General features: G+C 37.0%; 1 protein-coding gene across 2 annotated transcripts in view; it reads left to right on the forward strand.

The window, feature by feature from the left end:
- The window catches only part of SPOP (speckle type BTB/POZ protein), a 64,087-nt gene that overhangs the window by 20,711 nt on the left and 15,377 nt on the right, over window positions 1-27,999 (forward strand). Inside the window, exons 2-6 of one of the 2 annotated variants that reach the window (XM_033090723.1) lie at window positions 12,682-12,732; window positions 23,375-23,518; window positions 24,187-24,308; window positions 26,419-26,570; window positions 26,693-26,820. In XM_033090723.1, the coding sequence (XP_032946614.1) occupies window positions 23,441-23,518; window positions 24,187-24,308; window positions 26,419-26,570; window positions 26,693-26,820 (480 nt within the window). In that variant the 5' untranslated portion in view covers window positions 12,682-12,732; window positions 23,375-23,440. The remainder of the gene's footprint in view (window positions 1-12,681; window positions 12,733-23,374; window positions 23,519-24,186; window positions 24,309-26,418; window positions 26,571-26,692; window positions 26,821-27,999) is intronic. The other variant, XM_033090724.1, reaches the window with a different exon arrangement.

Below are 27,999 nucleotides of genomic sequence, written 5' to 3' on the forward strand. Positions count from 1 at the left end.
CATGCAGTTCAAAACCATGCTGTTCAAGGGCCAGCTGTAATAGCAAATTATAGGGTAGTAAAATGAGAACTTTTATCTATATGTTGTTTTCAGAAACTTACGTGCTCACCCCCCCCACACACACACCTCGAAGTGGATGGTGTGTATAAACTTAATTAAGGTACTTAACTGAGTATCTGTTAGGTGCAAAAAGTAATTGTGGTTTTTGCAATTTTTTAACCTTTTAAACCGCAATTACTTTGGTACCACCCTAATACTACATGGTAGGCATTATACCAATTATTTAATAAAAGACACTTTTAAAATACAGTAAGAGTTGCTTCCTGTGTGCTTTATTAACACTGTTATGACCTGTGGAATCATGCATTATCCCAATTAATTTTGGGGTAAAAAGCTGAATTAATAGGGACCCCTTGCCAGTGATAAAGATAAGGAACTTAATTGACTTTTTACTGTGCTGATAATCATCTCTGAGTAAATTGGCCAGATTATATGTGGAAGAATTGAGCCATACACATTATTAAATCCACATCCTGATCTACGACAGAATTGGGTCTCCTTGGGATTATAGAATCCGTAATATTAATGCAAGTTATTCACCTACTCTCTCTGTGCTTGCCCTCCAAACCCCCCAAATTTATTTTCTGTCGGTATCTTCATTTACAAACATCTGAAGGAAACAGCAACACTTAAATCTTATAAACAAACAAGTACCACATACCATTTTTTGGCTGGAGTTTGTCCACTTAATTCATAAAAGACATTTCTGGCCTCTTTTTTTTTTTTTTTGGTCTAAGTCTCACTGGCAGTTCTTAAAGGTTTGTTTATGTCTCTCTGTCTCTGGCCATCGTGGATGAATAGTATATTGAGAAGGTAGAGATATTCAAAGGTGTGGGGAACCAGGGAATCATGCAGGGAATAAATATTATATATCGTTGGTACAACACTTTGTAGGACAATTTGGCAATATCTGTCAAAATAAACAATGCACAAGGCTCTTGGGCTTGTTTTCACCTATGTTCAAATATACCTATTTGCTCGTTTGCAGTAGCAAAATACACATCAGGGTACAATAGAATTCTTTGCAGCCTTTAGAAAGAATGATGTATATGTGTCCCTCCAGGGAATATGAGAGAGAGAGAGAGAGAGAGAGAGAGAGAGAATATGAATGAATTTATTTGCTGGTATATGCCCCATTTTTTTGTTTCTGAGGCTACAGAAGAAAACAGTGGTTGTCTTTAAAAGAGGGATTTGGGTATCTGGAAGGAAACTTGCAGTTTTCAATTATAGCTTCTGTAACTTTTGAATTATTTATGCTGTAGGTGTATTGCTTTTAGTTTTTAAAAAGAGAAGCAGGTATAATTTTAACAATATTTCCAAAGGGGCATAGAACTTTAGCTCTAGACGGGACCTTAGAGATTCTTGGACAGTTGCCCTCAATTTAAAGATAACTCAGATTTAGAAAAGTATCTGCAAAGCCTGAACTAGAATTCAGGGCCCAAGGACAGCAAAAGCTTATGAATATATTGACTTGTTCTATTCTTATTCTAACAGTTTATTTAACTGATATCCTTTTCTCCTTGTGAAGAATTGATTTTGGAACACCCAATAAAATGACCTTCAAGACAGTTTTTAAAGTCACTACCTCTGGCAGTAAAGATAAGGTGGTCGTGCTAACTCTTACCCACATTTTGTAACTTTGGAGACTCAATCCCCTGAAAATGAATTTATTTGTGAGTTCTGTAAGTATTTAGTATTTGAAGTGAGTTTGTATCTAGAGTCCAAAGCTTCCCTTTTTGATTTAAATACCTGACTATTCTAGATTTTTTACATTGATTTTGCTGAGTTTTTGTCCATCTAATATCCAGGGGTGAAGAGATGGAGAAATAATTTTTGTGACTTCTAAGTGGCTTACTATTTAAAGGCAAAGATGGTAGAAAAATTGTTTTAAGGAAGAAAATTTATATATTGAGGAGACTCTGTCAGTTCTTGAAAATATAAACAGTCCTTTTTTTAAACTGTACGTTGAATCTTTTCCTGGATCTTCAAGGATGGCAACATTTTCTCTTTTTTCAAACTAGGCAGTGAAATTGGTAGTTGTAAGGCTGGTAGTTAACATGGGACCGGACATCTGAATTGCATTCAGTGAATATTTTTTATGGATGATTGACTTTAGGGCTCATGCAATAGAAACACATTTATTAATGTTAAGATTAGTTGTTGGACTTAGGATAAAAATCTATCTTTGCTTGTGATTCTACTACTTGTATAGGTGGGGAATACTAGTCTTCCAAAATTTAAATAATCCATAGGCCTTTCTCAAAACGGGCACTTACTTGATAATGATTTGATAAGGCTGATAAGATGAATCTTTGCTTTTTGAAGGAAAGGGTTTTCAGGAAATAAAAGAGCCTTTTCACATCTTGAGGATCAGAGGTAAGTCATGTCTGTGAAGTTTTAATCAATAAAAATATGGTTGAATTGAACGGGAGAAAAGGTTATAGAGGTCCAAGAACAAATAGAGTTGCAAATTTATTTTTGTAACCCCACACCCTTAGGGAGGAATCCAGTTTGTATAGCTACTTGAATTCTACTGTGAATGTAGGCTGAGCAATGGAATTGGGTAGTCTGAAAGTTGACTTCATTTGAAGTTACATGAGGTAAGACCAGAAAGCTAGGGTGGAGGACGTCAGTGTTGCATGTCTTTTCTTACTTGTTTCTAGTATCTTTTCTGATAACGGAGAGAAGAATTTGGTTGGTCCATTTGGACACTACATAATGGGTAACCATAGTGCCTCCTCGAGGTCCTTTTCTGCATTCCAAATCATTATTGAATGCAATTCCCTTAATTACAGTTTGATTGTTTTTCACCAATGCATTATCTTTCATTTACGCATATTGAAATTCTTGAGCCCAGCATCTGCTTTTCCCAACGTAAATATAGGGAGACAGTAGAATAGCTTGCGTTCTGGTCTTAGCTCTGCTCCTGGCCTCCTGTGTACTGTGTCACGTTGGACAAACCACTGTGCTGCTCTAGGGTTCAATTTCCTGGTCTATAAAACACAGTCGTTTGACTGGGTGTTCATTAAGGCCTTTTACATCTCTGGAATTATTTTGCTAATTTCTGTATTCCCCAGATGTTTATGAAGCACCCCTGGGTGCCGGACAAAATACAGGATGCTCCTGGCAAGCCCCTTGCCCTCAGAGTAGTCGGCTAGTAGCAAAGAACTCCCTTTATTCAGATCACTGAAGTCTTTTACTCCTGAAGAATTAAGTAGTATTAGCAAGTTTTCTTGATTTTTATCACCCTATAGAACATTTGTTAAAATTGTTGGTATTATTATTATTTCCATCTCCAAAATGCTCTTAATCTCTACCTTTTCTTTTTCTGTTTGTAAGCCCACATCCCGTCTCAGAAAACAGAGCCCAGATCCCCAGTCCCATGATGATCAATTGTTTAATTGATAGAAAGTAAACTGTACTCTAGAGAAAGGCTTTAGTGGTCAGAAAAAGTAGTGATTTCTTTAAGGCAAATAAAAAGTAATAACAGAGTCTAGAAACTTGATATCATAATTTTTAAAAAGAAGCCTACGTGGATATAATAGGAAAATTTTCAAAGATTAATGATGGCTTTGTTTAAAAATTTTATACTCAAAAGAAAACAGAAAGTTGAAGAGAGTTTCTGTTGGATGCTAAAAAGAAAAAGACCGGGGGCTACTTCTGACTTTGAATTGGGCATCATGTACCAGCAGAGTCCCCCACCGATGAGGTGCTGGTTTTCAGCTTAGCAGGACCAGAATGGCGGTGTTATCAGTGCACTCAGAAGATGATCAGGCCACAGATTATAGACAGGGGAGGATTAATTCACATAAAACAAATACATAGACGGTGGGGTGGGACTACTACTTTTGACTTTGAAAAGGCTTTATTTGAAAAAGAGGTGACGTTTGAGCTAAGACCTAAATAACAAGAAGCAAGCAATGTGAATATCTAGCAGGATCTTTCAGGCTAAGGGGAGACGGTCAAAGGCCCTGAGATGAAAGCAGGTGTGATTTATTTATATAATAGAGAGAAGACCAGTGTGTTTGGAGTGAAGTTGGTGATGCGGAATAGAGGTAGGTGATGAATTTGGTATAATGGCCCAGCCTATAAGGTCAGGTAAAGACACTGAATTTTATCCTAAGTGTGGTTAAGTGGAAGAGTGACACAATCTGATTACTTTTTAAAAGTTCCTTGTGGCTACTACGTGGAGAATAGATCGTGCTATAGAGGAAGCTGAGAGATCAATTAGAAGCCAGTTAACACTGGTTTGGGTGAGAAAACTGCACAGAAAGGATAAAATTAGACAGAAATGGGTAAATGTGGACTATATTAGGAAGCAGGATAGCTGCCTGGGCTTGCTGATAGATGGGATATGAAGATAGGTTTCAGGGTTGAGCAACTGGGTAGAAGATGGTGCCATTTAGTATTTTAGTCATGTTAGACATTTCAAATGAATATAATTAAGAAATGATAGAAATTGTGCTTTTTAATTCTGTAATCTTGTGGCTAATGGGAGATAGAGATCTCTAGAGGAAAAGACACTGGTTTCTCAGGAACTCAGACTAAAAAATTACTCGGGCATGTTAGAACAGTAGACATTTTATTTAAAAAAATTAATGATGATTAGGTACCAAAGCATGGAAAGTCATTCTAAAAGTATTAGGACATACGATTTGTTCCCAAGGTCCAGTCTTAAAAGTAGACAAGCCTATCAACGATGCGCCCAGGTCTGCATTAATAATGGCGCTCAGAATTTGTTAGAACAAAAGAGCGTACTTTTCAGCAGAGTTGCCACTTGAAAATGAAATCGGAACTGAAAGCTAAGGACATGAATGTGTCTTTTATTGAATATTTTCCCAATTTTTACATGTTCAATAAAAGACCATACCTGATCTAAGAATCACCTAATCACAAGAATTATAAAGTAGGGGCCGGCACGGTGGCTCAGGCGGTTAGATGCTCCTAACTCCGAAGGCTGCCTGTTCGATTCCCACATGGGCCAGTGGGCTCTCAACCACAAGGCTGCCAGTTCAATTCCTCGAGTCCCGCAAGGGATGGTGAGCAGCGCCCCCTGCAACTAAGATTGAACACGGCACCTTGAGCTGAGCTGCCGCTGAGCTCCCGGATGGTTCAGTTGGTTGGAGTGCGTCCTCTCAACCACAAGGTTGCCAGTTCGATTCCTTGACTCCCTCAAGGGATGGTGGTCTCCGCCCCCTGCAACTAAGATTGAACACGGCACCTTGAGCTGAGCTGCCGCTGAGCTCCCAGATGGCTCAGTTGGTTGGAGTGCATCCTCTCAACCACAAGGTTGCCAGTTCAACTCCCGCAAGGGATGGTGGGCTGTGCCCCCTGCAACTAGCAACGGCAACTGGACCTGGAGCTGAGCTGCGCCCGACACAACTAAGACTGAAAGGACAACAACTTGAAGCTGAACAACACCCTCCACAACTAAGATTGAAAGGACAGCAACTTGACTTGGAAAACAGGCCTGGAAGTACACACTGTTCCCCAATAAAGTCCTGTTCCCCTTCCCCAATAAAATCTTTAAAAAAAAAAAAAAAGAATTATAAAGTAGTGGATTAGGAGTTGGAAGACTTGAGTTCAGAATTCAAACCCCTTAATAGCCTGTGACCATGACAGATCGCAACCTCTGAGCTTCTGTTCCCTTATTTGTAAAATATTTGCCCTGCATGCGTCACATGAGGAGCTGTTAAAAATCCTCAATAAGAACGTGAATGTCGAAGTACTTTGAAGACTGAAGCACTTGATACTGCTACTGTGAGAGAATGCTTCTATAGCATAAAGCACTTAACACAAAGGACTTGGAAATTTTTTTAAAGAAGACCAGGAGGATGGGAGTGAGGGTGCATGGGTTGTACCTCTACCGTGAATCTTGAGGTTATGGTTCTAGTAGGTTGTAGTTCTCAAATATACAGACCTATTCTAAATGGCCTTATTATTCTTAACCCAAGTGCCTTGTGACAAGACTCCAGATACATTTAAATGCTATAAAGAGGATAAAATGTACAAGCAAGTTTGGTTTTGTTCTCTCATTTGGTAGTTAGAACTTTGTCCCTAGCCATACTGCCAAGATGAAAGGCAACAAAATATGGTTAGTATGTTTTACTTTATTTTTCTTCCCCTTATTTGACCTTTGGTCTGTGGAGTGGGATTTTGTTTGGTTTACTTGGAAATATCTTTTCCTTAAGCAGTGAAAAGTATAAACATGCCAGAGGCTTGCTAACAGTTGAAAAGCAACTGTTGGGTTAGCAAGAGAATGGAAGGAAAAAACCGGATGGAATAAGTAAAGGAAGAGGGAGGGAAAAACATATTTGAAAGAGAAAAAGCTTATTAAATCATTTCAAAAAGTCTCAAGTTTTTCTTTTTAAAAAAAAGTACTAAATTTTGAGATACTAAAATTTGAGGTGATTAAAGAAGGAGGGATTGGTCTGAGAGGGGAATGAGTAAGATGAGGGAAAGATGGAGGACGAGTCTTCAGGTTAGAAGGTAGAACAGAACAGAGGTTCTGTAGAGGTTAGCAGGTTAGAAAGGATAGAGAACGTGCTCTGTGGAAACATGGTTCCTTATGAATATTCACAGTTCTTTTTGAAGATCTGCTGGATTACTATGAGTATTATTTTTATTTAAAATAATACTTTCTTACTGAAGTATATGAAGTCAGTCTATGTACTCCCTGCCTTTTCGAGTAACCCCAGTGCTCTGTAACTCCCATCAACTGGGAAAAATATTTTACCAATAAATGCTAGGTATTCCATTATTGAGAAGATCGGGACTGAATTCATTGGCTGCGGTGGGCGCTGGGGGAACGGTTGATTCAGATTACATTATTGTCTATTTACAAAATTGCTCTGATGCCAATTTTTAAAAAAGCTTTTCTAATTTAATTTTACCTCTCAATTCACTGTTTTTGAAAAGTTAAAAAAAAGAAAAAGCCAAACAAATTAGAGAAATTAGAGATCTTTATTGACTTTTTCAGTTCTTTCTTTCTCCCTCACGCCCCAGAGACAACCTATTACCATGAATTTAGTGTGCATTCTTTCAGTGCAGCGTGTGTGAAATGTATAAATGTGTGTGTATAAATACATAAATAAATTCTGTGGGAGTCACTTTTTTCATTTATTCTATTTTTCAACATCTGTTCATCTGGATACATATAGATCTAGGTCCCTCTTTTTAGCTGTTTTATTTTTATTTCGCTGTTTTACAGTTTTGCCAAACCCTTTGATGGATATGTAAACTGTTTTCATTTTTTTGCCATTACAGAGAAAACTCTAGTGAACAAAAACCTCATACATATATCTCCCTGTGGTTTTCTCCTTCCTCCTCCTCCTTTTTGTTGCTTTGGAGGTTTGATTTTGTTCTAAATACCTTACTTGAATTCTCCCACTTGGTCCACCACTTCGGTATTCACAGTTACCATTCGAGGGAGGGGAAGGGTTGAGGAAAATCTTCCATAACTTGGAATGCCAGCCTTTTGCTAGAGCCAGAATCTCTGAAAATTTCTTTTCCTATGGATTATCTTTGGAATCTGATAAATTTGGCAGCCTTAGCATTTTAATATTTTGTGTTTTTATTGTCTCATATCCAATAGCTGTTTTTCATAAATGTCAGTATCTACTCACCTTTTCCCCTTCTCTCTTCTAAGTTTTCTTTTACTACTTTTAAACTCCTAGAATACTCCCTGCCCGCTAAATGAAGGCCTATTTAGTGATCTCCAGTTCGTGCAATTCTTGTGTTACCTTATAAGTTCAGCATAATCCAAACATAGCTGATATTTATGAAAGAGTTTCTTGGAGCGTTCTTAGCCAAATTAAGCATTTCAAAAATATAAGTCTTCACTTTAGAATACAATTATTACAAATTTTGTTCAGGGACCATATGTTTTAATGATCAGTGGTTTTCATTTATAATTTTCTTCTAGAGTCCTTAATCCACTATACTTTTAGTCATTATCATGAATCTGAGTATATTTAAAATTTTCATATTCCATGTTTTTTTCCTCTGTAAACGTGGGTCCTATTCAGAGCTTTTAGCACTTGGAATGCTGAAGTGTTAAAAGTGAAAACTGTTACTCTTCTCTAATAATACACTCTGCCTGCTGCAAGTATTTAAGTAGGAATTCCTTAACTAGTTTGGGCAGCTACCTTATATATGAATATATATTCATGACCTATTCACCTTATGAATATATCAACTATCTTAAAAATTTGAGAAGAATTTATGTGTTACGTATTTTAAAAAACAATTGATAAGACCTTAAAATGAAAATCTTAGTAATGAATATAACTGTAGAAAATCAGATGGCTGTGTATTTTCTTTCAGATTTATTATATCTTAGGATATAGTTCAGGTTATAAGTGTTGTGGTGGGAAAGCTTTGGATCTAGGCTTACCCTGACGTTAGCTTGGGTGAAGTAGTCTGTCAAAAGTGTGTTCTGGCTCTGTGCTCAGAAGTCTCTCATGTCACCTGGTAGCTTTGGTTAGTGAACTGTCTTCCTTCTGCTGTTGTAATCACTAAGTTTGAAGAGGGTTCATTGCCAGCACTTTATCACATCAGTCCCACATTTTATGCTGTGGAGAAATATTCCTATTTTAAATCTTTTTTTGGAATACAATTGTTTTTTATGTGGAACACTAACGCAGTGGGGTTTTGTTTTCCCTTGAACTCGGGAAACTGCTATAAAAATTTTTAGTTCCTAAGTCAAAAATTATTTTTTTCTAACTCTAGTTACCTTCTTGGGCTATTTTATCTGGATACATAACAGAAGCCTTAATTGTTTCTGTGGGAACAATACAATGTAAAGAAGTTTCTTCTTGAAATTATATTTTGTTTGCGTAATTCTTTCTTTAGAACACCTTTTTTTCTGACTATAAAAATAAAACATGTTCATTTTTAAAAAACTTAAAAATAACGAAAAGTATAGCTAAAGGAAGCCATCGCTCAGTCTTCGTGCTCCGTCTTGTCAAGTAGTTCCCAGAGTGGTCCCGCCAGTGTGCGCTCGAGCAGCAGGACAGGAGACTGCTTGTCTCTGGCGCTGCCAGCGTTGGTATTAAAACAGGCACTGCATGTTCTGTCAGGGAAAAGAGAATTTAGTTTGTATCAACTTTAAGTCCTACCTGTGACTCATTAATGTTAATAAGAACATAAACCTGAAACTTGTTAGTAAAACAAACTTTGTTAATAAATTGGACATATATACAGAGGGGAAATACTGTTTTTTGAATGTATGGCGTTACTGTCTAATCTTTCAAGGATGGAAGTCCAAAAGAAACAAATTAATTTAATCATTTATTAAATATTTATTTCTGGCCTTCCATGTGCCAGACACTGGATACAGCAACAGAACAGAGTCTGCCTTCTTACATCCAGATACGCACGGTATGGTAGGTGACTTTATGTGCTATAGAAAAAAATAGTGGAGAAGGAGAATAACTGGGGCTGTAGAGGGAGGGAGGGGAGGTCATTTTGAAGGGTGTCAGGGAAGACCTCACAGAGATAGTGACTGTTACAGAAAGACCAAACAATAGTGAGGGAGTGTGCCCAAGAGAATATCTCAGGGAAGAGTTGTCCAGGTAGAGAAAAGGGCAAGTACAGAGCCCTGAGGCAGGAACAAGTCTATTCTGTCTGAGGAACAACAGCAAAGAAGGACAGTGTGGCTGGAACATAGTGAGCTCAGGAGGATGTAATTGGAGATGAGGCGGGAGAGGTAATGAGGTCCAGATTGTGCAGGGCCTGTTCAGCCACTGTAAGGACTTCGGTTTCTATACAGAGTTGAGATGGGAAGTCCTCAGAGGCTCCAAAACGAGAACGATAATACCAAAAAGTACTTGTATCCTGGCTTTGCCTTTTCAGAAGCTTCTGTTTATTTCTTGTAATAATTCAGGTACTATTAGCTAATGGATCCTGGTGAATAGTCATACATAGACTTAAACGTTTGTGTCAGTAGAAAATTTTCCTGACATACAGATTTTAGGTATTGCATATAAATTCAAAAGGAAATATAGTAGGAAAGATTGTCTGTAGGTATTCATTCCTGAGTGGCCCTGCTCTATTAACCAAGTTTTCATCCTGAATTCTCTTGGGGAAAAAAAATAATCGAGGGTGTATTCTGTGCAAGACATTGTATTTACTCTTAGACATTGGAGGAAATAAATATGTATTATTTATAATAAATATTCAGTAAGTTTTAAACATTCATTGTGTATACAATTTATACACACACACATAGTCGACTCTTGAACAACACGAGGTTTAGGGGCACTGACCCCCTATGCAGTTGAAAATATGCCTATAATTTTTGACTCCCTCAAAACTTAATAGCCTACTGTTGACCAGAAGTCTTACCGATAACATAAACAGTTGATTAACATTTTGTACGTTATATGTATTACATACTGTATTTTTACAATAAATTGTAAAATTATATAGCTAGAGAAAAGAAAATGTTATTAAGAAAATCATAAAATACACTTACAGTATTTATTGAAAAAAATCCACGTATAAGTGGACCCATGCAGTTCAAACCTGTGTTGTTCAAAGGTCAACACTATTTGATGATTTTAACGTATGTTTGAACATTTTCACTATGAAATGTAACAGAGAAAGACACAAAACATAACTATATAAAGACTAATTATAAAAAACAAGTACCTATATAACCTCCAATAAGACCTAGAAATATATCATTTCTAACACCCAGAAGAAGCTGTCTAGTCTGACATTTGTGACAGTCATTACCTTGGCTTTCTTTGTGATTTTACCACCTAGGATTCATTGCAAACCATTATAGTTTAATTTTGTCTGTTTTTGAACTTTATATAAATGGAATAATACTGTATGTATTCTTTTGTGTCTTCTTTCAGAACGTAACAGTATGTTTGTAATTTTCATCCATGACCTTATGTAGAACTGTAGTTTAATTTCATGGCCGTATAGCATCCCATTATATGAATATACCGCAATTCAGATAGCCATTCTGCTATTGATGATGTTTTTGGCTGTTGATGAACAATGCTGCTATGAACATTTTTATGTGTGTGGATGGAAATGTGCAGGAGGAGTTTCTCTGAGCCACACTGGGGAGTGGAATTACTGGGTCTTTAGTTTTATGAGATAATAAACTGTTTTTCCAAAGGGGTTGTACTCATTTGTCCTCCTACCAAAAGCATGAGAATATCCCTGTTCCTCCCAGCCCTTCCCAGTATTGTCAGACTCTTGAAATTTTCCTAATCCTTTGGCCCTAAAAATGTTCATTCTAGCAAATTAACTGAGATTTGAAAAACAACATTAGAGATTAAAGGACTATAGGTATTGGTTTCTGCTTTAAGAATTACAGTTTTCAGAGCATTTTCATTTGTTAGAGTTCTTTGATATCTTCTGCCACAGGAGTGGTTACTTATGAAGTCTTAAAGGCATTTATCTGTCTCTACCCTTAGAGGGTCCAGGAACCCTGTCTGGTTTTTTTTTGTTTGTTGTTTGTTTTTTTTAACTATGTCTCAAAGAATGCCTTGCACAGTTGGTGTTCAGTAAATGTTTGTTAAACAAATTCAACCTGACTTAAATCTGATGAAAACTGTCCGGTTTTAATGTCAGTACTTTAGGACAGTTTTTGGTGAGGGCTCATTCCATTACTGATACCGTGTTTCCCCGAAAATGAGACCTAGCCAGACAATCAGCTCTAATGCGTCTTTTGGAGCAAAAATTAATATAAGACCGGTCTTATTTTACTATAAGACCTGGTCATAATATAATATAATATAATATAATATAATATAATATAATACCAGGTCTTATATTAATTTTTGCTCCAAAAGACGCATTAGAGCTGATTGTCCGGCTAGGTCTTATTTTCGGGGAAACATGGTAGTAACCAGACTTCATTTACCAAACTAAGAGGAGCATATTTGTCCTAGTGTACCCATTAAAAATAGTGTTTACATGTTCAGGAAAAGATTCTGTTTTTTAAACAATTACCCAGGATGTATACAGTACTTCATTTTCCCACAAATGGACAGATAACACCAGAATTTTCGCCTGTGTTAGACTCCTAGCAGCCTTGCACCCCCTCTTATCCCTGTTTCTGGTTTGAGTCACTTTGTAGGATATGGTAGTAGATTATTAGGATGATGGTGGTGGTGGTGTTTACCTAGATATCTCACCAGGCTTCAACAGGAACCTCAGTGTGGCAGCTGTCAAAACCATAGGAAACATGGCTTTGTTTGGATGCATTGCTTTGGTGTAACTGACCCACAGAGCACTTTTTAAAAAGGGTATTTTTGCATAAAAACTTCATAGTAATTCATTCAACGTTTTGGGAGGTAACTGGCAAAAGTGATCATTCCCCTCTTGTTGACATGGGGTAAGCCACTTACTTCATTTTTGCTGCACTCATAGGCAAATTAGTTTGAATTTTTCTGACTTTAATTTCTAAATATTATCTTTTTGAGGATGACTAAAAAAATAAAGCATTCAAGACCTGCAGTATAAGAATGGTAATTTTGACTTGTAAATCCTAGCAAATGTATCACCTGCTTTTGTAAGATTTCACCTTTTCAGAATAGCCAATGTATGAGATTCAGAATCTAGTTAAGTCTGATTCTTCATCTCTATTTCCAACAGAGATTTCCTGTTAGACAAGACAAATTAGAGCCTTCCTACTGACTTGACTTGGTGAGTTTTTACATAGTTTTATTTTAAACATAGTTTAAGATAATGAGGGAAAAGGCAGAATGAAATGCATAGAACTATTTACCATGACTTTAAAAATGCACATCTTGAGTGCAATCTACTGTTTCATTTCAGTGCAAATGGTATGTAAAGTTGAAAGTCATGTAAGGTAAGCATGTAAAAGTGGTTTTTTAATTTTAAATAATGAGCATTACAAACAGTATGAAAGAAACATATTTCGTAAGTTCCTTCAAAAGTTTCATTCTCAATATTCTTCCTTGGAGTAAACCAGAGTTACTTATTCAGATCTCCTCTGGTGACTGCTGTATATAGGATTAGGCTTTACACTGATGATGGAGGGGAGAAAAGATGTTCAGATTGAAATTTTTAATCAACAGTTGATAATATATGATTTTGAGACCTTCGAGTAAGGTTATTTTTCTCCCTAGAAAAGATCTTCAGGGAATTTCAAATTGCTTATACAACAAGTTTATACAAGGAGACACCTTAAAGCAATTCATGGGCTTCATTTTACTCTATAAAAGGAGTTTGATTTTGAACAGATTGCCTTTGTGTATGTAGCTTAGAGCCCATCTTGCTAGGGGTAACTTAAAAACTTTCTACGATTCTGGCTAGTGCCTTAAAACTTTTACTTTGTGGTATGAGATTCTTGCCTCAAATGCGTATGTGTGTTTTTACAGTGTTTTATTGGGTAAAATAGGTGTTATTGCATTTTAATCTTATAAATTCTGACAAATCATTGGGAGCCAGGAAATTCTGTTAAGACATTCTGTCTAAATTTCCCCTGTTTTGTCTGCCTGTGTGGTTTTACTTTTTCCTTGCATCATGAATTTTGGAGTGAACATTTAAAACAGAACTTCCTGCCCATCCTTTGTTCCATTTAGATTAGTTAGAACGTTAACATTAACATATTATAGAAATTGGCTTATTTTTAATAACTTTAGAAGAAAATTTATTTTCTACAAATATTTGCTAGGCAAGAAGCATGGGTCCATGTAAACAGTCATCAGATTTCTTCAGTTAAGACTATAAAGGAGAAGATTAAACTTACGTATACCTCGATCTCATAGTTAGAGAGAGGTCTAGGTGTCTCTTAAAAGTGTCTCCTGAAAATACTGAATTCTGTATTTCAAAAACTTTTTTTTAGGCTAGACAGTATTACAGTAGTTAATGCTGCAGAGAATTGGTTGCCTATGTAGAATACCAAGTTCTCTGGAGCAGGTGGTCCTTTTCAGCTTCTAAAAGTTAATGAACTTATTCCACATTGTATACCTTAAGACCAATTTAGACTTTCTTCTTTGATATGTATTCCTTGGGCCCTTTTTGTAGCCAAATTGTGTTAGCAAGAAATATTTTTAAATGCCTTGACTAAAGTATAGCTGACCAAAGAGAACTGCGTGTTGAATTTGGCTTCTGTTCAGGCCAGAGGACCCTGTGGGGTTATGCAACCTCTCCCTATTTGTTTCCTAAAATGACTGTTCTGTTTTTCAATTCCTTGCAGATTGGACACGCTTAAATTGTATTAGGGCCAAGCCTTTCATCTGTTTACTATTCAGATTTTATAAGGTTCTTCATAGTTGTAGTGGAAGGGACAGGGTGAAAAACTATAACCTCTCAAACAGCTTTGGGAACATAATTATATATAAATAGCATCTTCTTGGCCATAAGTTAGTCTTTCCCTCCTCTCACTTCTTTTCTCCCCCTCCTCCCCCTCTTTTCCTTCTCCTTTTTCTTTTTTAAAATTCTGTTCCAGCTCTTGTTTTACAATAAAATTTTTTAACCTAAGAGAAATCTTTGATAACACGTGGGATGTGTTAAAATCTTCATCTTTTTTAAGTTTGCTCTTTGTGGCCTTAGAGATTTGGGGCTATGCCTTTCAGTGGAATCAATACATTATTATAATTTGTGAAGAGAGCAGTTGCTGATTGTTTGGTTCTGCCTATCTAAGTTCATCTCTAAAGGTGTTTTTCCTTTGGAACTGAGATCTACTTTGAAGTGAAATAACCCCTTTGTAATCAGCTTTGTTTGCTTATTTGGATTCATGTGGCTCCATTTCAGACATCTCCCAAATGATGGATTTTGAAAGTGATGTGTGGAGAAGCTTAATCTGATGAACCCTATGTGCCTTTTCTTCTCATTGTTTTTAAAGCAGTTGGAGGAGTTTTCTTTTCCCTAGCAGGTGTTCTATAATTAACAAGAGCAGCACATCCCTTGATGGTGTTGACCCAGGCCTTGTGCAACCTGTGCTTTTTGCAACCGTGGTTTATTCTGCTATAGCCTCCATCCAAGTGGAGGCGGATTTTTTCCTCTGATGTTGTTTTGTACATGTGTTTAGCTCAGTAGTCATTTGTGCCTAAATTAAAATGCAAAACCAAAACTCAAAGTTCTTTTATGGTCTAAGGAGGTGCAATCCTACAAGGCTGTTGAGTGGCATCTGCCCCTTTCCAGGATAGGCCTCTGCATTTGGAGCAGAGCATCCATGACATTCTCCCTGGACATATTTTTTGGGTAGGGAATTACGCTAATATGTCTATGTCAACGACTCTTACATAATGGATAGTTTTCAATGGAAGGGAATGATTGCCCAGCCCTTAACTTAAATTGGCAATAAATATTTTTGCTCTTTGATGTCTTCTACCTGGAAAAGTTGTACATCCAAAGTGAGAATTATTCTATATTTTTGAGCTGGCTGCTAAGGTCTCCTTGGGGACAAGGACACTTTGTAGTTATTTATAATCTGTAGAAAAGGGCAGTAAGGCGGTAAACAGCCAGCAAACAGTCAGAGTCAGGAGCAGTTTGTTGGTTATCCCACTGCTTTCTGTGACTTGAGATTCTTTCATGTACCTTCTTGCTCATCTTCATCTTGGCTTTGTCTGGATGAGCCTTACTAGCTAAGCTAGTCTATAAACCTATCTTACAACACTTTGAGGAGAAGAAGGAAAAATAGCTATTTGTATGTAGGAAAGAAAGCATAGCTAATCCTCACCATCATTTCAGAGTCCATGCTTGCCTAGGAGGTATCTGTAAACGGGAAAAATCTTAAAGGTATTGACATGCATACATAATACTCTACTCATTTCTGAGTTGTCCTGTATATTACAGTTGTAAGAACAGTTCAGCTCTTAATTAGATAAATATTTGGCTGTGGCAGAAAATAAATTCTACATCTTAGCCTGGTATACAAAAAACTTAGTTATGTATCTAGACAGATTTTAAAGGTGTGTGTGTATTCTCAAATGTATACACACACACACACGCACATATATATACATACACATGTGTATACATGTGTATATTTAATGTTATTTACCTTTTTTCTACATGTTAATTTTAAGGGAATCAAACCCTGTGTCAGATATGAAAATTGTAGGTCAAACCTAAGTAAATGCTATGGATCTGCCTCATTTTATCAATATATTTTATTACATAAAATTTAACTTGAAATAACTTAGAGGACTACTCTGAGTTCCTGACAGCTGCTCTAATGGTACTTTCTATACCTAGGCTTGACTTATTCTGAAAACTGTGCTTATATTACTGTTGTCTGTGGGTTCAGGACCTTTCCATTTAGCCCTGTAGGCTTCCCTTTTCTCTCAAATTTTCTTGGATTTTTTTTTTTTTTAATCAACGAAGAGTGTAGTTTTGGAATGTATTGAATGAATTCTTTAAAATTGTAGTGAGATGATTGTAGTGAGTGAGTCAGTTGATTGTTTGGTGTCTGTTTTTCAACCTATTGTTTTAAAAGTATGCCTAGGTTCCTAGAGCCGTTGTTCATTCAGTAACTCCCAAACTTTAACATTTTAACTAGAGCTCATTAAGGAAAAATACGACAGTGAGTCTAGTTATTCAGCAACAATTTCATTGAACAAATATTTATTGAGTGCCTGCTGTACCATTAGGCACAGGGGGATGCTCTTCTCTTATTGAGCTTAGCTTCCAGTGGGGAAGACAATAGACAAGTAAAATCAAAGCAAGATAATTTCAGATGATGGTAATAAGAAAAAAAAATAGGGTACTGTGGTGAAAAGGACAGGCTAGAATTTGAGGCTGCTTCAGATCGGGTGGTCAGAGAAGAGGCCTCTCTGAGGATATTACGTTTGACAGGACATCTAAATGACGAGAAGGAGCCAGCTATGAAAAGATTTGAGGGAAGAGAGAGCTTTCCAGGTGGAGGAAAGAGCCTGGTGTGTTCACCAAATAGAAGTAAAGGCCTGAGTGACTGAGCATGGTGGTTGAAAAGGGTAAGTGTTAGATGAGGTCAGGGAGGTGCACTGGGGCCTTGGCGGGCGTGACAGGAACTGGATTTTATTTGGGTAGCACTGGAAGCCACTGAAGAGTTCCTGTCATTTCTCATAAGGGTCTGATTTACAAGCCATCTCATAACTTCGAAAAATTAATTGTAAATGCTACTAATTCCTTTTAAAATTTTTGAATTTATTGTTTGAAAAGGTAATATAGTTACATAGTTCAAAATTCAGAAAGTACAAAAGGGAATACAATGGAAATTCTTCCAGACCAAGTACCCAGTTTTTTTCCTTGGAAGTAACCACTGTCCCTAGAGTCTCGTATAGTTTTTCAGATAAATAGATAGATACATAGATAAGATAGATAGATAAGATAGATTAGATAGACAGATTTTGAAACAAGTATTTTTGCCACTTTAGAGCGTCTTCATTTTTTTTAACAGACGCTTATTACATTATCTATCTGTATTATAATTTATTTAATCAATCTCTTGATGGACTTTTGGATTATTTCCATTCTTTTGTGATTACAAATAATGTCATAGTGAGAAACCTTTTATATTTGTCATATTAAATATATCAGCTGGGTAAATTTCTAGAAGTGGAATTGCTGAACAAAGGGTACATGCATTTCTTATTCATTCTGATATACATTTCCCTTCATGGAGATTGTAACAATTTATACTCTGATCAGAAATGTTCTTCTTACCCTGGGTAAGTATTATCAAACATTTTGATCTTTGCCAATTCACTGAGTGAATCAATGTACAGTTTAATTTGCATTTATCTTATTATAAATGAAAATTGAACGTATTTTCATATATTTAGGAACCATTGGTATTTACATTTCTGTAAACTGTTGGCTGTTCATTGCCCATTTTTCTGTTAGGCTGTTGACTTTTTCCTTCTTGATCTTTAGAATCACTTAATACTAAATCCTCTTAAAGAATTAAAAAAAACAAATACAATGTTGTATGACAAATTATATCTCAATTTAAAAAAAGCAGTCGTCTTTAAATTGTAAATTTTATAAAGCATGAACCTGATAAAAGACAGAAGAAAAACTCAATCTTTCCTTTGCTGATTGAGGTCTCTCTTTGATTGTTCTTAGTTTCATTTTCAGAAATATTTCTAAATTTTAAAAAAGTGCATTTAGTATTTTGTTAGACTAGATTGTACTGCAAAAAGTTTATCCATAACAAATATTCAAGTCATTCAAACTTTGCACCAGAGTAAGTCAGTATGACCTATAATAATCTGTAGTATAATAATCTGGGGTAATTAGAAAGAAGTTATGACCTCCTGGGCTGTCTGTGATTGAGGTCACTGTAACAGAAGAAACGCAAACGCTCTTTTTAGGTCACATCAGTTTCTTAAAAATGAGTATTCCTAAGTATTTCTATAGTTTCTTCCCCAACCTCTCTTAATTGTCAGCAATCTTTTTGGCATCTTCCGTTTTGGAAAATGCAAACGTCTCTCAGGTTTAAAATAGTTATGACATTGAGATTTTTTTATTACTTGGAAACTGTACAAGGCTTTAAACCAAAAGAAGTAAAAAGTGATAGGCTTTTAAAAAGTCCCTAGCAAACCGTCCTTTGGCAAAAAGCTATGTTCCTAGCTATCTAGTTTGTGCATGTTTTGTGTATTGTATTGAACCTCATGAAATTGCCGATATTCGACTGCTTTTGGCCTACAGAACAATTACATCATTCAATCTGTTATCTCCACGATGTTTATTCCTGTAATGTTAAGGCTGGTGGATATCAGGTTAACTCATATGTGATATGTCTGTGTTACTTGTTGTTTTTTTTACAAAATTCTCTGGATGACTGAATTAGATTGAAATGGAAGAATGCTTATAGAGAATAAAAGAAAGATAAAAAATAACTCTACAAACTATTGGTGTAGTACTTTTCAGAATGTTCTAGTCTAGCTCTGCATCTACTGCAGGTTAAACTTTTGCAACATTTCCCTGTGTTGTACAGGAAATTCATCTTCTATCCTGAAAGAATTCTGAGTATGTAAGAGTTTAGTTCAAATTACTGATTTGTGTTCTCAAAATGGAAGAAATTATAACCAGTCTTTCTCCCCATGTTGAATGAAGATATACTTGATACTGGTAGAAAAACTTACTTTTACTAGGGCTGATACTTGAGAGTGCCACGCTAGGAGTTTTTGGCTTTGTGTATATTCATCCAAAAGAACAAATTAATGATTTCATTACATTGCAAATCTAATATACTCAGCACTGTTCAAAGGGCTCCTTTAGAAATATGTGAAAGAAACAAACCAAAAAGTTAATAAACTTGAATGTAGCTGGATAAATGTTTCAGTCATCAAAGTATTTTTGCCCAATGCTTTGTTCCAGGCAGGCTGTAGCTAGGTGGTACAGGGGATACAAAGTAGAGAAGTTGCAAGTTCCTTTTAAGGAACAGAAGTGTCCATAAGTGTAAAAGAAGGTAGAAAAGAAATGCACTGTGTAGGTTTGATCGAAAGCATTATATGTGCATCATAATACCTGCTAGGAAACATTCTGTTAGAGATAGTTGTTAGCTGCTAACTGATGTTACCTTCATTGGAATTTGAGCAGTATTACAATCAACAGAGGTATTTTAAAGTACAATTTCTTGGTGTGACTCAGAAGAGATGTAACCTCACAGGTCAGGATTTAATAGAGTGAACAGGAAAATAAATGGTGGCATATGACAGATATGTTCAGCCTCAGAGTTGTCAGCATACTTGGAAGTTTGCTAAGCTTTGGAGAATAAATTGCTCGTTAGAGAACTTGAACAGTCTTGTCTTAACTTGTTTGAAGCCAGGAACAATACGGTTTGGTGCTAGTTGTCTCCTATAAAGATTCTCAAACCGTGACGTTTCAGATTCTCAAATAGACGTCTTTTCTGACATTGTTTTCCTGCTGGGTATCTGCAGCAGTTGACATGAAGCGCTGAAGAGTTCACGTAACACCAGGCTACTTTGCTGATGAACACTTTGTCCATGGTACCTGCTATGAGTGAAATTAATTAGACTTGTGCTATCCTAGTCAATTTCCCGCTCAGCAGGTTGTATGGTTAGAGCGCCTCAGAGTTTAAGGCTTATTCTCCAGTTCTCCTAGCTGCTGGGTTGTACATTTAAAAAAAAAAAAAATGCAAGAAAGGTGATATTATTTAAAGGGAAAAAAAAAAAGGACTTGGCTAAAAAATAAGTGAGAAGCGAAAAAGAAAAAAGATGGCCAAGACCAAAGTAGTATTTTTTTTTTCCTGGTTGTAATAATGGACCATGGGTTCAGTAGCAACAATGAAGCCATTAAAATAAACTTTTTTTTTTAATTTGTCTTTTTCTTAGACTTAGAGAATTCTTAAATTGTTAATTGTTAAATAAATTTGAAGTATTTTTTTAACTGCAAAATAAATTCAAATCAGTATTTTATGATTGTTAAGTGTAGAGCTGAGCCTGTACCCCACACCTCCAGAGCCAAATTTTATGTTCTTAGCTAACGTGTAAAATTCACATCTTCTTTGCCAACCTGCCCATAAAGTAGGAATTTTGAAATTTCATTCTGGCCCCTGTGGTAACTGGGATTTGTAAAACTGTCTGAGGTGCGTTTATTCATTACTAGACAAATAAACGGTTCTGTGAGTATGTGTTTTCCATCAAATGTAAGCCTCCTTTGATCATAGGTGATCAAGTGTAACGTTTGGTCTCTCTTCTTGATGTTATGGAATCATGAATTGCATGAACCAGGGAGGCTCAAATGCCACTGTAGTGCTTCGTTTGCTAGCTAAGTGAAATAGCACATCATGTGTTAACTCCATCTGTGATTACAAGGGATGCTTTAGTTGTAAATGTCTGTAGAATAGTGTTTGAAACCAATGGGGACTCTAATAATACCAGTGGTATTATTGCTCTGTGAAGGTGCAACTATATCTTATTAATCCCCCTGCATGATTATTACTTACGTAGTCTGTGAATGTGTGCAAGTTGAGTGATTTTTTTTTTTAATATTTGTACCTCTTTCTAAAATGATTTGAGGCAATTTCTAAAACTGCTTAACATATAAAAGAGTAATCAGTTGAGGGAATTATAGCAAAGGGAATAACAACATTAAGTAATAAAGCTATTATAGAAAGAGCATATGTACCTATATAGAATAAGCATATAAGGCTATAGTTTCAAGAGATGGATCACAAATTTGTCTCAGGGCTTCCTAGTAGCCAAGCAAACAGGGCAATATGATAAGATTCATATTGTCTGTCCATAGCTGAAAACAAACCAGGTATGCAGGAAAAGAAATTTCTCCCTTGGAAATTATAAATCAGACAATGTGTGATATAATGGAACATATCCTTACATTTTTCCTACAATTAATATATTTTAAAAAATAAAGCAGAACTATACAAAGAGTAATATACACTCAAGTAATTATCATCCCAAACTAACAGACGTTTGTATTGTCATATTTGCCTCAGATCATCCTTATTTTAAAAGAAATATGGGAGATCAACTTGAAACGTCTTATATTCTTTTCCCAGTCTCATTCTTCTCCCTTCCTCTCCCATCTTGAATCTGATGCATAGCTTGTCAGTGTTCTTTTTTACTTATGCATGCATATGTCTGTAAATATTATATAATTTTAAATTTGCATAAAGTACTACACATGACATCCCAAAACTTGCTTTTTTGCATTAGCATTGTGTTTGATCTCATTTGCATGGTGCTATAGATATAGTTTATTAATTTTAAATCCTGAAATACAGTTTTTCATGATATGGAAATAACCCAGTTTAGTTACATTCTCCTCCTAACAGATATTCGGTTTGTTCCTAGTTTTTCACTATTATAAACAGTGCCACATTGTGAACACCACATGCAGTTTCTCTAGGACACAGGTTCTCAAAATGTGGTTCCAGGACCCGCTTATCAGGATCACCTGGGAACTTGTTAGAAATGCAAACTCTCAGGCCCATTCCAAACCTCCCAATCAGAAACTCTGAGAGTGGGGCCCAGCAATCTGTTTCTCAGGTGTCTCTCAAGTCTGACAACCACTAGCTAGCACAATACTATAGTTAAAAGTAGAATTACTAAATCTTAGTGTACACAGATATTCAACTTCACTAGATATGGCCAAATTCCTATCCAAAATATACTTTTTACTAACTGAGACTGTAAATTAGTATAAATTTACAGCTTCACCAGCAATGTATGAGAGTTGCCATATCCTCATACATGGTTTGGTTCATTTTTTTTCTTGCTGGTCTGTTAGGTGTAAGATGTTTTAGAGCAATTTTATTTTCTTTTTTGTAAACAATATTTTTATGGGGTAGTTGGCCTTTTTGATTTTGTAGAAACAATTTATATATCAATACATATATTAATAAAATTATTCCTTTGACATGTGTTGCAAGCTTTTTTTTTTTTTTCAGTTTGTCTTTTGGCTTTGTTTATGGTACTTAAAAATTGTGACCAAATTCACCAATTTTTTGAATGGCTTTTGTGTTTAGAAAGGCCTTGGAGGGGAGAATTTTGAGTTGGATTTGATTTGCTACTGCATCACCTGCTGAGATGTATAGCAGCTATTTGAAAATGGTCTGAGCCTTAAGAGAGAGGTCAAAGTTAGATTTGGGAAATATTTGTATAAAGGCAGAAATTTGACACTGTTGGGATGGATAAAACTGCCATGAAAGAGAATGTAGATTGAAAAAAAATGAGGGGAAAAACAGTGGAGGAAGAGAATCCAACAAAAAGTGATTAAAGAATGATCAGGAAACAGGGCAAGAGCAAAGAGAAGATTCTGGAAAACTGAATAGCGATGGAGAGATCTCTACTGCTGCAGAGAAAGGAACACATCCAAGAAAGGGGTAAATGTTGCCCTTCAAGAGAGCAGCTAATAATTGGTTGAGGAATAGAAGCCTACTCTTCATTAGTTTGCACTAGTGTAGAAGATGAGACAGTAGTTAGAGAAGTAACAAGGTGATTTTCCTTCAGGAGGAGAGTATTTGTGCCCCAAGTGAAGGAGCCAGTGGCAAAGTTGTGTGTGGCATTCACTTATACCGTGTCTCTTTAGGCAGCCTTTTCCTGGATGTACTTTACATGCCCTTTGAGTACATTCATTTGGTAAGGTAATGTTAAATATTGTGCAGAGGATTAAAATAGGGTGATATAATTATGAGTAGGAGACTAGATTAGATTAGGTGATCCTCTCTGAGGTTAACATATAAATTTGGGATTGGAATGCTGAGGAGCCGTTTGAATGATACAGGTAGAGAATTCTAGGCAGGAGACAAAATTTCTAGTCTCTGGAAGGTCAAACAGAAATAGGATGGTATGCCATAAATCTGACAATTAATCTGAAACACACTCTTGCTTCTTGGATCAACCAGGGTGAAGAGAGAACAGAAGTCTTTGTCCCCTGACTTTGGAAATCTCGTGTAACCTTCAAACTGGCGATGTCAAGGGTTCCAAGTCCTCCACCTCCGGCAGAAATGTCGAGTGGCCCTGTAGCTGAGAGCTGGTGCTACACACAGGTAAGTTCATGTTTGTACCCTGTAAAGCTTGCATCTTGACAGGATTTGGTGGGTGAAAGGAATAAGATTTCTTTCTACATTGGGTTTCCTGCTTTTTCTGGATCGTAACTACCAAATAGCAAATAGATAAGGTACTTGTCAGTTTTCCATTCCTTGGTTCTCCAAGTGGAATCTGAACACCCTAGGTCGGTGTTTTTCTCTTGAGGTTGAAAAGGGGAAATCTTTGAAAGTAGATCTGCATACATCCTTCTTGATGGAAATGGGTTCCTCTGTTGAGCAACTCAAAGGGAAACTAGGTTTGAGATTCACTACCCCAGGTCGTGGCGTCAGCATCTCCATTGTCAAACATAGCTCTGAGCCACTCATTTTAGGTATGGCTTTATCATCTGCTTTCCCTACCCTGTCCATGTTTTTCTCACTTTCCATTCAGTGTTTCTCAGAAGCTGAGAAAAGGTATGAAAGCAGTTGGTCTCTGTGATATTTCTTAAATGTGATGAAGGACCAAAGGCAAGAAAAAGCTGAGCCTCCACGCTGGCCAAATGGTGCTGTCTTCCTTGGAGGGGAGGGGGTCATGTAGAGAGAGGGAGGGGAAACGATGATCTGAACTTCAGCCTATTTTTCAGGTTGCCCTCGTCCTTTGTAATTACTTCCTGGTTTTCTATCAACAGATCAAGGTAGTGAAATTCTCCTACATGTGGACCATCAATAACTTTAGCTTTTGCCGGGAGGAAATGGGTGAAGTCATTAAAAGTTCAACCTTTTCATCAGGAGCCAATGATAAACTGAAATGGTGAGGAAGAATACATCTAGATATAAAAATTTTTCTAAAAGTCGCCTGTTTTGCTTGGTTTTATGGGAGATTGCCTGGAATGTAAGATCCTTGGAGTCAGGGACTTTGCTTTATTTTTAATGTATTCCCCAGTGCCTGGCACATATAGGTGCTCACTGTGTATTTGTTGAATTAACTTAACGAGTATACCAGGGCCCATAAACTCAGATGTAAATGAGTAAAGAGGGCCAGTGTTGTAAATGATATCTACGTCTGGTGTACGTGCTGACCTCTTGGCAAACTAGTGAGTGTCTTTCTCCTCAGCTCTAGCTGACTATAGCTGTGTGTGAATAAGGGCTGACCATTGCCAGATCTTCTGATTGTTCAAAAAAGCAAGAAATCTAGATTTTAACATACAATCTCTTGACTTTCAAATTGCCTGTTTTTAAACAGTAAAGATTTCTTTGCTTGTGTAACTGGAATGCCCAGGATGTAGGATGGTTTTCAAGCTTAGTTTGACCCAGCAGCCCAGTGGTTAGATTAAGGACTCCATCTCTCTGCTCTGCCCTGTTCTCCACACTGTTGGACACCTGAAATCTAATGCCTCTTGTGGTTGAAGGATGATTGGCACTGGTGATGGGGAACCCACTACCACCCAGCAGAAGTCTTTGAGCTTGCTCTGAACTAACTGTGTGGCCAAGAATATGTTACCATGTTTCCCCGAAAATAAGACCTAGCCGGACCATCAGATCTAATGCATCTTTTGGAGCAAAAATTAATATAAGACCCGGTCTTATATTACTATAAGTCTGGATCTTATATAATATAACATAATAAATATAATTAATATTATAGAATGTAATATAATACCGGGTCTTGTATTAATTTTTGCTCCAAAAGACGCATTAGAGCTGATGGTTCAGCTAGGTCTTATTTTTGGGGAGACATGCTTACGTTTGCTGACTGGTTAGGGTCTGGGTTTCCTCAGTTAATCCCTGTGGCAAGGGGAGTACGATCTGGGAGTGGGGGTCAGTCCCATGCAAACCATGAGCTCTGAGGAGGAGCAGGCAGCTAAGGATACAACCATGTGCTCACTGCAGAGACCAGAACACACGTCTGTGAACTACCAGTTTTGACTTCTGATAACCCCCTGAAGAGTTAAACAGTTTCCATTTAGTATTTGTTGGCTATGTGCATTAGGCATCACACTACTAGGTGCTGAGAGGATGCCTATTCTTAGGCATTGTATTTAAATCCACATCTTTAGCACAATATATAGTGATGTAAGTGGCATATGCGCTCCCTAGAGAGGCACTGGATTGGGCCACCTGTTTGAGAGAGGTGCCATAACACTGGCAAGGCCTAAGGATACATATGGCCTATGTATCGTATATGGTAGAAGCAATGTCTGAACCACATGCAGTTCAACTAATGACATTTACAACTTAACTCAGTTGAACCTATTCAGTCTGAATTTTGTTTTGGTTCATTGGTAACAGATTGGCATTTCTGACTATTCAGAAGCCTAGCCTGGAGTTCTACCCTGGGTAATGGGAGTTACCCATTTATCTATGCTTCCTCTATACTACCTCCTTTATTTTAATCTTAGAATATTATTGCCAGATTAATAAAATATCTGTAAAAGAATAGAACTATTTACATATTTCTCTAGAATACTTCTTCTCTCCCAAGATGATATTAAAGAACTCACTGACATTTTTTTTCATGGTTTCGCCAGAGTCCCCACAAAATTAGGGTCTGCCTTTCCTGAAATTGAGGATTAGAATAGACAACTAGGCTGACTTTTAAAATGATTTTAGGGGGAAAAAAGAGTGATTTGGGAGATTATGAGAAAAAAGGCAGAGATATAAGGGATATGTTGCCAGACTCTAAAATGCTTCTTTGTTTTTCTTATTTACTTTTTAAAAGGTGACTCTGGCTGCTCTAGAAAAGTGATTGCCAAGTACTTATTCTACTGAATCAGAATCTCTTGGTATAGGGCCTGGGTTTGTTTGTTTTTTAAACATCTCTCACTCTTGATTCTGATGTTCTAGTTCCCTTCTATTACTTCTCGAGCCTATAAACATGGATGCTTTCTACGTATTTGTTTTTTCCTATGTGTTTTGGGCAGGTGTTTGCGAGTAAACCCAAAAGGGCTAGATGAAGAAAGCAAAGATTACCTGTCACTTTACCTGTTACTGGTCAGCTGTCCAAAGAGTGAAGTTCGGGCAAAATTCAAATTCTCCATCCTGAATGCCAAGGGAGAAGAAACCAAAGCTATGGGTAAATGTTCTCTTCTTCGTTCGAGTCTTCATTTGCATATCCTGCAACTTCACACACTGACAAGCTGTGGATCTGATCTGGTTTCTTGAGTAACCCTAAATATGGCTTTGTTTTTCTCCCAGAGAGTCAGCGGGCATATAGGTTTGTGCAAGGCAAAGACTGGGGATTCAAAAAGTTCATCCGCAGAGATTTTCTCCTGGATGAGGCCAACGGGCTTCTCCCCGATGACAAGCTTACGCTCTTCTGTGAGGTGAGTCCTTCTACCCCGCTATGAGGCGAGCACTTCCCAGGCCTGATGGGTAGTGCTGGACTTACGCGTATTGGATCAGGGATGGAGAGGGAGAAAAACCCCAGTGGAGTGGTGCTGCACAAACGTTGTTGATGTGACTGACTGAAAACGGTGCCATGGTTTCAAGATTGTTGGGCATGTCAGCTTTCCACTGGCGACTGTTCTTAAAAACAACGATTATGCGCTGTGTTGGTATGTATGATTTTTGAGTTGCTTGGGTTAGGATTCTGGCTTTTTTTTCATTGCGGGGTTTTTTCAGATAGCATTTGCCACTGAAGGACTGTCACTTCAAGCTGAAGAAAATGGCTAGCAACTAGATACATATATTTATTCCTTAAACTTTCTGGCTTCTTCTTGAGTATAAAGTCCACATATGTTTGAAAATCAATCACTTATTTCTCCTTGCTCTTTGAACTATTAGGTTGGTGTAAATGTAATTGCGGTTTTTGCAATTATTTTTAACCTTTTAAACTGCAATAACTTTTGCACCAACCTAATAGATGACTTACCAGGAGTTGAATGTCTCTGGTTTGTTTGTCTTGCTAAATGAATTGTGAAATAGGAAGACGAGAACCCTTTTTTCTTGAGCGGAGGTATGTAAAGCTCTCTAACTCATATTTAGCTGAGAGTTATCTGTAGTCAATTAGGGGAGTCCGCTCACCAGCAACCTAAGAGCCTTTCTCCGGTTTACAGGACAAGCCTTGAAGTAAAATTTCCAAATCCAAAGTGAGTTGGAAAGTGGTTTTTTTAATGAGTATATACCAATAAATCGTTTCATGCTATTATCAATACATTTATAAATACTCATCAGTTCACAGTGTAATAATTGAATAAATCTTCCAGTCAACTGAGATGTGTTTCCCATACATTGTGCGGTCAAGGAAGCATTTCCTGAGCAGCACCACTTGATGAGAATGACCACTGTTTTCATGAGGAAGGTAGGGTGCAGGCACATTCCCTGACTACCAGTGCGCCGTCACATAGGCTCACACTGTGAGTTAATGACAGTTCCAACGGCATGTCAGCACCTGTGCGTCCAGGAAGGGTGTCCCTTAGGAATCTTGCCCTTTTGTAGAAAAGGCCTGGCCAGCAGTAGCTGGCTTCTTTTCTAAGTCACAACTCATTGAATATTCCCACAGA

This window comes from Rhinolophus ferrumequinum, chromosome 21, assembly GCF_004115265.2.
Source record: "Rhinolophus ferrumequinum isolate MPI-CBG mRhiFer1 chromosome 21, mRhiFer1_v1.p, whole genome shotgun sequence".
In the NCBI taxonomy this organism is placed as follows: Eukaryota; Metazoa; Chordata; class Mammalia; order Chiroptera; family Rhinolophidae; genus Rhinolophus; species Rhinolophus ferrumequinum.